Source organism: Pollachius pollachius (assembly GCF_949987615.1).
Source record: "Pollachius pollachius genome assembly, chromosome: 18".
Lineage (NCBI taxonomy): Eukaryota > Metazoa > Chordata > Actinopteri > Gadiformes > Gadidae > Pollachius > Pollachius pollachius.
The window spans coordinates 6,387,404-6,400,004 of NC_136951.1; the positions used below are offsets into that span (position 1 = coordinate 6,387,404).

At 43.2% G+C, this 12,601-nt stretch overlaps 1 protein-coding gene across 4 annotated transcripts in view; it reads left to right on the forward strand.

Annotated features, from left to right (window-relative positions):
- The window catches only part of vav2 (vav 2 guanine nucleotide exchange factor), a 191,103-nt gene that overhangs the window by 148,099 nt on the left and 30,403 nt on the right, over positions 1-12,601 (forward strand). For all 4 annotated transcript variants that reach the window (XM_079755639.1, XM_079755641.1, XM_079755640.1 and 1 more), the window contains exons 5-8: positions 3,411-3,516; positions 8,272-8,370; positions 10,952-11,020; positions 12,195-12,295. In XM_079755639.1, coding sequence (XP_079611765.1) covers positions 3,411-3,516; positions 8,272-8,370; positions 10,952-11,020; positions 12,195-12,295 — 375 coding nt within the window. The remainder of the gene's footprint in view (positions 1-3,410; positions 3,517-8,271; positions 8,371-10,951; positions 11,021-12,194; positions 12,296-12,601) is intronic.

Below are 12,601 nucleotides of genomic sequence, written 5' to 3' on the forward strand. Positions count from 1 at the left end.
TATCCAAAGTGACTTCTATTGGATTTGAGGATACGTGTCAGGCATCCTTCAGAAAGATGCCTAACCCTTAGCCACTCCCACATTATATCCATCACAGAAAAATAAATTTGTCTGCTATATTAAGAATTGCATGTCAGTTAGGATCAGGAAGGGGTATAGTATATTGCTCAAGGATAACTTTTCAGAGACTGTGAACATTTGGTATCAAACCCAGAACATTCAGCCTGAGAATGAAATACCCAATGTTTGGCATGTGTGTACAAACTTTTTTGAGACATGTTTGGTTGAATTATGTTGTTGTTGTGGTTCTGATGAAACTAATGGCTGAAATGATATTGTGCCCTGAATTCAATATTTAAAAGAATTTGCTTGTGGAGTTGAATCCCCAAAAGACCCTCTACAACAGTGTCATAAACCACCCTCAGGCAACAACTGAACCTACGCCAATGGGATAAAAAGTGATGTTATGCATTAATAATTGTATTTATTTAGAGAAGGGCGGAATAAAGAAACACAGCCTGGAGCAAAACGATCAGGTTATTTCTCAGTGGTAGAACTGTTTAGGAGTGGTGCGTATTTCAAAAGTGTTGGATTGGTTTTGCCACTTGTGCCAGAAGCGGTTGTAGTGTTAAACGTGTCAGTATCTTCTGGGTGTTTTGTGCATCTAGCCGTAGGGTGGGTCAAAAAACATTTGAATAGCAATAGCATTTTCAACAGACCTTTGTACATTTATTAAATCAGTTAATGTAAGCGTATCGATTTGTCGTGTGTGTGTGTGTGTGTGTGTGTGTATATATATATATGTGTGTGTGTGTGTGTATAAACTTAAAAAAAGTAAGGAAATTTGTGTTTGGTTGATTATTTCTCTGTGGTAACAATGCTTTTTGGCAATAAATCTTATACCATTGGAAAGCCTGTATAGTTCCCTTTCAAATGGTGCCCCATTTGTAAGGAACATGCACTTGTGGGATGAGCAGCAGAGCTGAGTATGTGGGTTGCGCCCATGAAATATTTGCCAAATCTTATCTGCCAATGCCAAATAGCTTATTCTGCCATTGACTCGTTTGGTGTTTGGTGGATTGGATGATTGAAGCTTGAAGACACAAGACATATTGGCAATTTAACAATTTATTCATTTCACAAACAGGAGCCTCAGTAGCGTGTGGAACAACCATACACAGCCACAACAGCCTGGCACCTCCTCCTCAAATCAGCCAACGTGGTTGTGTTGGTCACTCTGGCACGAACAGCACGCCCAAGCTGATCCCACAAGTGTTCAATGGGGTTGAGGTCATGACTGCTAGCAGGCCATTCCATCCTCTGCACTCCCACATTCTGGAGGTAGTCTCTGATAAACCCCGCCCTGTGGGGGCGAGCGTTGTCATTTTGGAGGATAGAGTTTGGTCCCAGACTGTGGAGATATGGGATTGCCACTGGTTGCTCAGTCTAATCTCTATATCTCTCTGCATTAAGATTGCCTCCAATGATGACAAGCCTCGTTTTTCTAGTGACGGAGATGCCGCCCCACACCGTCACACTGCCTCCACCAAAAGATGTTATTCTATCGGTGCAGCAATCAGCGTAGCGTTCTCCGCGTCTTCCCCACACTTTGACCCTATGATCCAACTTCCGTAGGCAGAATCTGGACTCATCACTGAACATAACGTTCATTCACATGTTCAGGTTCCAGTGCACGTGTTGCCGACACCAGCGCAAACGGGCCTGACGGTGGAGGGCAGTCATGGCAGGACTCCTGGCAGCCCTATGAGGCCGGAGATTGGCTGTGTGTAGTCTGTTCCGGATTGTCTGGGCAGAGAGCGGTCGTCCATATCGTCCTGCAAACCTTGACTGCAAATCTGTAGAAGACAGCCTACAGGGTGATGAAATGGTCTTCTTGGGACGCCCACTTTGCGGCCTGTCTTTGACATCCCCCGTTATATGGAACTTGGCCTTCAGTTTGGAGAGTGTACCAGGGCTCGCTCCAAATAATGCCGCAACTTGGTTTTGCTGAACACCAGCTTGAAGTTGCCCTATCACAAGGGCCCTATCCAGATCAGTCGAACGCGGCTTGCCGACTCTTGGAGCAGACACTTACTGACTGTAGCTGTACTTACAGTAGTAGGGCCCATGCTCACAGGTGCTGCCAATCAGGCACCTGATTGGCAGCACCTGGGGGGTGCCAGTAGCTCAAAACAAGTGTCAATAGCAACAGCAAAATAACCTGTTTTGGCAATGGCAAAAAAGATTTGACAAATTTTTCATGGGCGCAACCCACATACTCAGTGCTGCTGCTCATCCCACAAAGGCATGTTCCTTTCAAATGGGGCACCATTTGAAAGGGAACTAAACAGGCTTTCCAACGAATAAGATTTATTGCAAAAAAGCATTGTTACCAAAGAGAAATAATCTACCAAACACAAATTTCCTTACTTTTTGTGCTAAGTTTAGATGCTGACAAGTCATAAGTAAAAAATAATAAAACAAAGTCATGCAACCAAAACATTTGTGGTTGTAAGGATCCCTGGTTTAACTAGATGCATCTTGTCAGCTAAACATTGGTGTGTGACGATGCTTGTGATGGTTAACCCTTCCAGACACCGCTGTGAACATTAAGCGCCCCCCAATGGAGCTCTGTACATCCATACACGCCCGACACACAGCATGGGGTTCATAGCATGCCTGTTCATGAAGGTTAACCCTTCCGGACACGCTATTAATATTAAATGCTCCCCTGATGGAGCACCATGCTTTGGGTGTGGGGTTGTTAGATTATTTTTTTAAAGGCTCATATAATGGCTTTGTTTAATCTGTAAAGTAGCACAATGTTAGCAGTGTTTCTTTGATAGAACTCTCTGAGCCCTGGAACTCAAGCTTTCTTCTGATGCCCCAAAAATATATTGAAATCGGCTATCGACTTCAATTGACGACTTAGAAAATCTTAAATCGACAGCAGCCCCAGAGCTAGCTTACTATGATGTACAACTCTGACTCATGGCTCATGCCAGCCACCAAGCTAACGCATACGGTAATGACTTGATTGAATATGCCAAATAAACGTATCCACAGCTGTATGAGTAGTCGACTCCTCTAGTGGTAAGTTAGCAAGTTAACGTGACATATTTTCACCGGCGGAGCTGAGGACAATATCTCCACTCTTCCCAAGCTAGTTCACATCACAACGTTGTGGAACTACGTCTTTTGTTATTGTTTTGATTGAGAAACCCCTTAGTGGAGGAAATGACATTTAATGCCATGAAGCACAGACATCTAACATATAATAAAACAACAATAGGTTTCAATAAAAATGATATATATATATATATATAATGACCTTGTTTTTGTGCGTGTGTGTGTGTGTGTGTGTGTGTGTCTGTGCGCGTGCCTCTCTTGGTGTGTGTGCGTGTGTGCAGCGAGCACGACCTGGGTGAGGATGACATCTACGACTGCGTGCCGTGCGAGGACGACGGAGATGACATCTACGAGGACATCATCAAGGTGGAGGTCCGCCAGCCCATGGTGAGAAACACCTCCTCCTCTATGCTCAGCTCCTCAGCACACCTCCACCCCTCACCTCCACCCCTCACCTCCACCCCTCACCTCCACCTCCACCACCCCCCATACCGCTATAACACCCTACATGCCTCCATGGACCCCTCCACCCCCAAAACAACCCTGAGATGATCCTCCACCCCCCTCTGCTCTCTCACACCACCCCACCTCCACCTCCATGCACCTCCATCACCCCCATGCCGCTCAATCCCCCTCTGCTCTTTCACACCACCCCACCTCCACCTCCATGCACCTCCATCACCCCCATACCGCTCAATCCCCCTCTGCTCCTTCACACCACCCCACCTCCACCCTTCACACCTCCACACTTCCCCACTCCTCCATCACATACCTGCACGAAGCTCCCCACCTCAAGAACAGCCCATGGTGAGGACATCTGTCCATTCGCTTTTTACACAGCCTCCACCCTCCACCTCCACCTCCACCCTGCAGCTCCACCCCACCCTCTGCTCCCCACACATGGCCTACCCACCATCAGAGTTGCCCCCATACCTCCACCCCACACCTTCACACTCCTCACCCCCACCCCAGCCCTAACCCTAACGTCTACGCATCCCTCCACCCACCACACACCCCATAGTGAGGGGGGCATCTGTCTCCCTCAGCCGAGCTCCACACACACTCACACACACGAACACACACACACACACACGAACACACACACATACCCACACACCCTACACTACCTTCACCCCTGACACCTGGATCACACATGATGTGTGTGATAATCCATGCCAACACAAATCTACCCAAATGGATTAACACACACAAACACACACACACACACACACACACACACACACACACACAGACACACACACACGAGCACGCGCACGCGCACACACACACACACACACACAGACACAGACACACAGACACACAGACACACACACACACACACACTCACAAATGTAAATGAGCAAGCACCATGGAAAACATACATGTAGAACACCCTTCAACATTCATACATGCACCAAACCATCCACGCGTGCATGCTCTCACACACACACACACACACACACACACACACACACACACACACACACACACACCCACACATATACACGCACCAACAAACTCTCGCAGGCTTCCTCAGCTTCATACCACACACAAGTACACACACAAAGTAGCTCTCTGTAATGTTGTCACTGTTTGCATCATGGGTGAGACTGTCTCTAGTGCTATGTGATGAATGGTTGTTATACAACATTTATTATTATGTTACCTTCTATATTTTTTATATAACATCTTTCACTGTATAATCTTCATTATAGCCATTTTATCACCTTATGTGTTTAACATGTGTAATAACATCTAATACTACCTGCTTTATCTTTGAATATATTACATTATATATTTCTAGATATTTACAATACAACATATTTCAAGATATTATATTATAGCATGTATCATTATGATACCTTATTTATTTATATAACATATATCATTGTACTACCTTCAATATGCTAAATATAACATAATTTATTACCTTCTACATGTATTATATAAAATAAATCATTATACCTTCGATATGTTCAATATAACATTGACTATTATCTTCCTTATGTTTAATATACATCTAATAATACCTTTATTATGTTTAATATAACATATCATTGAGTTACCTCTATATGTATAATGTCAAAGTCAGCTTTATTGTCAATTCCAAAATATATGCCAGACAAACGGAGGAAAAAAAATAATAAATCTAAAATAAAAAAATAAAAAAATTTAGAATAGTGCAAAGGTAAGGCATAACAAAACGGCATATATAAAATAAAGTAAAAAAAAAATTAAATCGATTGAAATGTGCAATAGGAGTTCCAAATTGGTTTCAAAGTCCAGAGTTTGTGGGGCAGAGGGAGGGAGTGAGGGGAGAGAGCTGCTCTTCCTGACAGCCTGGTGGTCAAAGCTGTTTACCAGGCTGGTGGAGCCCGGCCGGTGGCTGCCGTACCGTCTCCCAGATGGCAGGAGGCTGAAGATGCTATGTGAGGGGTGGCTTGGGTCACCCACAAAGCTGGTAGCTTTATCATCTACCATTATATTATCATCTATATGTTTAAATTAAATTAGATTTTATTTGAAATCCCTTCATCGCAGTTCGTCTCAAAGGGCTTGCTTAACAGGCCATATATTTACAACACCTCCTAGCCTTAGACCCCCAGAGGGCATGACAAAACTCCCTTATTATCAAACAATAAATCCTGATTAATTTGGCAGAGTGGGGATTCTGGCAATTTGTGCCAGAATTGAGTCAAGGCATCCAAGCACAGTCGCACAATAGACCAGGCAGCCAGTCACTGCAATAGACCAGGCTTCCAGTCACAGTCACTGTAACAGACCAGGCAGCCAGTCACTGCAATAGACCAGGCATCCAGTCACAGTCACTGGAACAGACCAGGCAGCCAGTCACTGCAATAGACCAGGCATCCAGTCACAGTCACTGGAACAGACCAGGCAGCCAGTCACTGCAATAGACCAGGCATCCAGAAAACATGCAGACAACCGCTAATCTAGAGCAGCAGCAGTATACTCAATATAACATCTAATGTTACCTTCTATATGTTTAATATAACATCTAGTATCACCTAATTTATGATTAATATATGATTAAAATATATATTTAATGACCTGCTTTATGCTCAATATGACATATAATATCACCTTCTATATGTTCAATATTACGTATATAATTCTTAATCTTTATGTTAAATATAACATCCATCATTATATGACCGTCTCTATGTTTGATATAACATCTATCATTATATTCTCTCTGTTTGTTTAATATAACATCTATCATTATATTACCTTCTCATGCTGCAGATCAGATATATGCAGGTAAGTGATGCAAACAATTCATTCATTCACTCCACAGTCTAATACTCTGTCCGTACATTAGCCCTTACCTAATGCATTATAATGCATGTAATGCAAAGGAAAACACTGGGCTGTGCATTGAGGCGGCAGTCATTCTCTCCCTTCAACACATACAGGCTTACAAACACCTGCTTTAACCTCCCCCAGCTCTGCTAGGCATGCGAGCCCCTCGTCGTGTCACCTTGCGTCGCGTCACATAGCCTCACCTCATATAGCGTAGCATCGAGCCGTAAGGAAACGCTCCCACTCTAACCAATGCTGCTACACTGAGCCCTTCTGACGCGCAGCAGAATTCAATATAAACTCCATTTTTAAACGCGTCGACACATCATTCGTTGACTAAACAGTGTTTTTGAAGATAGAACATGTGTTAATTAAATAATGTAAAGATTAGAAGATGTGGTCAGGCGGAAAACTTCCGCTTGTTAAATTTGTTAATACATATCTTTACTGGTGGACTTAATTTGCATTCCTGCGTTCAATTGCATGGTAGTCTGGCTACACCGTAGGGAGAAGGCAGGGGTGCATCAAGATCCCACCGTAGGGATCATGATGCACCCCTGTATCATGTACAACGATCATGGGCGAGGTGCGATGATTGTTTAAATGAGGACAACTTAACGAAAGACAACATTCGGAGGACAATTGTGCTGTTATTGGAGCTTCAGGCGAGTTTGGTTGGAAGATCGCCAATGAAAACCTCGGGCCGTTTAATGGGTCGACGTGAACTGAATGCATGATCCACTTGTTATTGCTCACAACAATTAAAAAACGAATATGGCTTTAGCCCTCATCGTTTTTGATTGTACATCTACGTGCTCCTCTCGCTCTGGACGCGGCAGTAAGGTGACGCGACGCAACGTGGCGCTTTCATGCTCAGTGTAGCGCCCGGATTATACACACACAGCCAACCCCCCTGAGAGGGACAGGACAGCCAGTGAGCCCAGCTGAGGTTAACTAGACCATCAAAGGCCCCGTCCCTCACCCCCTCTGTTTGACCAGCCCACCTGATTGACAGGATGTAGCACAGAGAAAGGCATTGGTCCTATAGTCGTGATGTGTTTTGTCTGTGTGTGTCTTGTGATGAGTTGGCATGTGTTTGTGTTGGTGTTGACTAGTACATATTCATCCTCCCCTTCTTGTACACGCACCCACTCACACAGGCACACACACACACACACACACACACACACACACACACACACACACACACACACACACACACACACACATACACAAAAATGGCTGGATGCACACAATCCACAAATTCAGAGGCACACCCACGCACATGGACAACACACACACACACAGGTATCTACATGAAAACAACACAAACACACACACCGCACACACACACACAGTCTTACATCTGACTTACATGTGTCTTGGGGCGTGCTGCAGTCTCTCTCTGTAATCACACAGCTTCACTCCGAGTCCACCTCATCCCATTCTCATCGACCGTGAACATTACTCTTGATTTTGACTATGATTCTCTACATCAGTGAAATCACAACTGGCCTAACCACACCCTAGAGTTAAATGTGTTTTAACTTTCACGTGTCATAAGGTTACGACAGGCCTATTGTTTCCTCGTTGTGACGGGCATCTATGAATATCAGTGTATAAAATGTTTATATCAACGGTGACTGTACAATGCAATATGTCTTCTCTCTGTAGTGTGAGTACTTCAAGCTGTCTATCAGTCGTAATAATGAAGTGAGTGTGTGTTTGTGTGTGTTTCTGTATGTGTGTGTGTGTGTGCGTGTGTGTGTGTGTGTGTGTGTGTGTGTGTGTGCGTGCATGTGTGCTTGGTCTCTATAGAAGATGGGCATGAGTGAGGACGACAAGAGGAACTGCTGTCTAGTGGAGATCCAAGAGACCGAGGCCAAGTACTACAAGACCTTGGAGGACATCGAGAAGGTACGGGAACACACTGTGTGTGTGTTTGTGAGTGTGTTTGTGTGTGTGTTTGTGTGGATCTGCACAGTAATCAACTGAAGTGATCACGGCAAATGTTCTCCAAAATGTTTAGATCACTTATGTGTCAAAATGGATGTGCCATCCAAACCCACAAACACACACGCATACCGTCAAACACACACACCGAAACACACACACATACACACACACACACACACACACTCAGGAATACAAAGCTCTTGTGTGCAGGGCCACAGCGTGGAAAGGTCAACTATTGGCCGATTCACCAGGGGCCAAATGTCAGAGGATCAATGCGGTTATTATTGGCTCACGATCACAGAGGGAATCCCTTCCCTGGGTGGAATCACCAGAGATACACACACCTTTATACACACATTCAGACACACACACACCTATACACACAATATGCATGCATACACGTACACACACAATGCGTCCACAAATTGACACAGGGCGCCCATTAAAATGTATTCTAGGCCTCGAGTCAATATATGCACACATTTCAAATGCACACTCACACACCCCGTCACACACACATTAAACACTAAATTGCTTATTCGGCAGTAAATCAGCCTTTATTAGTTGGTGAAACAAACAGCCGCCTCCGACGACACACAATGCTAACGCGGATCATTCTGCCGCTGACGATCCTGACGAGGCCTCAGCCGCTCCACTGATTCCATTAGGGCTAAGAATACTCAGCGCTACGTGGTGCGAGCGCTAGCGCAGGGCAGAGGGGAGCGGGAACACAGCGCGAGGCTCTCGCTGTGATCAGGGGACGCATTGGGCCGTAATTGAGTTGGGGTTAATAAAGCTCGTCATCATTTTATAACAGATTTATTATCGTTAGCAGCATGGGAAGTGACAGGCAGGTAATGATGTTAGCCAAACAGCCGGGCCGTCTCAGGTTGTCTTTACGGCTGGGAGTTAGTGCAGCTTTTATTGGAGCTATGGCAGCTAACAGCCGTGTAGCAGTTTGAGCTGCTGCTGTTTATACTGCTGCTGTTACCTACCTTCATTTGTAAAAGGTGAAAGTGTCGATGATGAAACTAGATGAGCTGAGCATGTCATCTTTTTCACATGATATGAATCTTATTTTTGTTGAAAACTACAATGCAAAGTATTGCATGTCTTAACAAGGCAAAAAACACAACAAGATCAAGATACAATTAGCTAATCATGTTTTTTTAATGGTTTTTGTATCTATATTTTGTTTTGTAGTTTTAAAGGCCGATCCTGAATCTAAGATGATTCAAATCTTCCATTGAAAGACATTAAGTCAACGTAGTCTATAATAGCCAAACCGTCGTGTTGGGAACCGTCTCATACGTAAAGCCTGTAAGTTGAACAATGTTTTTCTTTTGGGGGATTTGACTCTTTTCTATTTCTTTTTCTTTTCTACTTTTCTATTTGCTGATGTGTTTTGCTTTCAATAAAGGTCCATTTTGTTGGTTTGATGACCACTTTGTGTCATGGCAGTTGTGCTAGCCAATCCTTTTCTTTTCAAAGTAGACAAAATATTCTATACTTTAAAACTAAATGGATAAACAATGTCATGCGAAAAAACTTCTAAAGTGTGGCAGGATTTTAAAACTTTCAAAGATGATCGAAAATAATATACGGCGATCAGATCAGCATTTCTTCTATACATTGCAATGTATAATTGAAATGTATTTTAAATATCTCACCATCAACCCACTTATGCATCCTCTTTGATTTCATAGATGCATTATATTTATCACGGTATATTCTATTAATCTAAATGATAGCATATTAGGCTAATAGTAGCCTATATTTTCTATCAAGCTGAATGCAGTCATCAGTTAGATGGGATGCGCTCGTCATTTAGCGTAGGCCCTTATCAGACAGCTATACACAGCTCATCTCTTTCAGCTGCAATTGTGTCATATTTGATTCAGAGATCTAATGAATGAGATGAAGAGTTTAATTTCATTATGCAAATTCTTAGTCGAGGACACCTTCGTGGTTTAATAAGCTGACAAACCCTCCGTCCCCCAGCTGAGAGTATATACTGTCTTAGTATATGTCTTATGTTTGTATTTAAACTATGTTTTTGTACTTTTATAACCCTACAAACCGCTGGCTGAAGGTGAAATGGTGGTGAAAGGGAGTAGGTAGTGTATTGTGTGTAAGGGCTAATGTGCCCTGACAGGGAGATGCAGGACCCTGACGCGGGGCAGGGCGGTCTGAATCACCCTAGAGTGGTTATTCTGTCACTAATGACCGGCTCGCAGTACATAAGCCCCCTTTAACACGGCTACGTTCTGAGGAAATCAATAATTTCACACGAAATAAAACAACAAATAATGATTTCAATGATTTAACCTTGGTTTTATTGCTTCCGCAAAGAAAAGTAGTTTGTTTGAAACTACGGTTGGAAATAGCGTCCATATAGCAACAGTCTGTGATACAGAAATAAAAGGCTACAATGCCGTAATTTACCGATCAGAATTTAGTATTCAACAAAGCCTTGTGGTTAAATGAAGTATGGGTGTTTAGTTCTCTAACCCTATCCCCTCATGTCTCCGCCGCTGTGCAGAACTACATGATACCCCTGAAGCAGGTGTTCACTGTCCACGAAATGGAGGCCATCTTCGTCAACTTGGAGGTGAGTGAGGAGTGAGAAGCCCCCCCAAAGGATCAAGAGTCATATCATATCAAATGTTATGGTCTCTAGGCTGCAGATGATTGGCAGGAGTGGGGGGGTATGCAGAGGAATGACCTACCTGGGGGGCGGAAGGATTGATGCTTATTTTATTGATTGATGGGTCGACAGGCCTATGGGAATGTAGTCGGAGCCAATGCTGTATAAATAGTCATGGTTAAAAGTGCTTTCTAGCAGGAGCCTTTTTTTATTTATGTTCTTTCAGGCAACCTTTATAAACAAAGTACATTTGTCCATGTACGGCAATAACCCTCAACGAAAATATTTTTATATGCATAAATTCATTTTCAATAAAAAAACGACCTTCAGAATGATGTATGCATAAAACTACACACTGACACAGTTTAATATTTTCAATGACAACAGTTCTCCCCAAAACACCCTTTATTCAAATGTTTTACAAGAATTGTGTCCAAGAAAAATGGAAACAGTTTGGCATGCCCTACACTGAATAAATTCAATGTTATAAAGTGAATGCTAGAATGCTGAGGAATTGTTGTAAAAATGCAAGTGCTAGGATGATAAGGAATGGTTTTACTGAGCAAATGTTGGGATACCTTCCATTCAGTTGCAATATAATCTGTGGCCAAAACAAGCACTTTTAGAGAAGACATTTACCGGGCACTATTGCCCCAAAGTATTGCATTGAACCACTTTTTCAGTTTTACTGTAGCTGCGTTCTCACTCAATACTGGACCGATCTCACAAATTGTCTGCATTAGTCCCATAGACACCAAATTATAGTTTGAAACTTTCCAAAGTTTACTGTTATCCTAGGACGCAAAGGAAGTGACTGGATGCTGTGCGTTGTTAAAAAGTGAATGCTAGGAAGCTAACAAACTGCCTGAAGGCTGTTTATTGTAATAAACTGCATGCTAAGATGCTAAAGAAGTGTCTGGATGCTGTGCTTTTTTATAAAGACCATGCTAAGATGCTAAAGAAGTGTCTGGATACTGTTTGTTGTTATAAAGACCATGCTAAGATGCTCAAGAAGTGTTTGGATGCTGTGTGTTGTCATAAACTTTGTGCTAAGATGCTAAAGATGTGTCTGGATGCTGTGTGTTGTTATACACTCCATGCTAAGAAGCTAAAGACGTGTCTGTGTGTTGTGTCCCAGGATGTGATCAAGGTGCACTTTGCCCTGCTGAGGGCCATCGACCTCAACATGGTGGGAGGAGGGAACGGCCTGGGGAACATCTTCCTGGACTTCAAGGAGAGGTCAGGGATACATTGATTTAATGTCACCTGTGTGTTTATGAAAATAAGATTTTTTAGGTTGATGTGTGTGTGTGTCGGATTGATGCGTGTGTGTGTGTGTGTGTGTGTTTGTGTGTGTGTGTGTGTGTGTGTTAATGAATAAAATATCTTGTGTTGATGTCAGTGTCTGCATGCACAATGTGTTGCGTTAATGAAGCTGGTATTGAGAGTTAGAATCTGAGTGTGTGTCCGTGTGTGACCACATGTGTCCCCAAAACTCCCTCCAGGTGTGTATGATGGCATTCATTCTACACATTTTACTCAGGA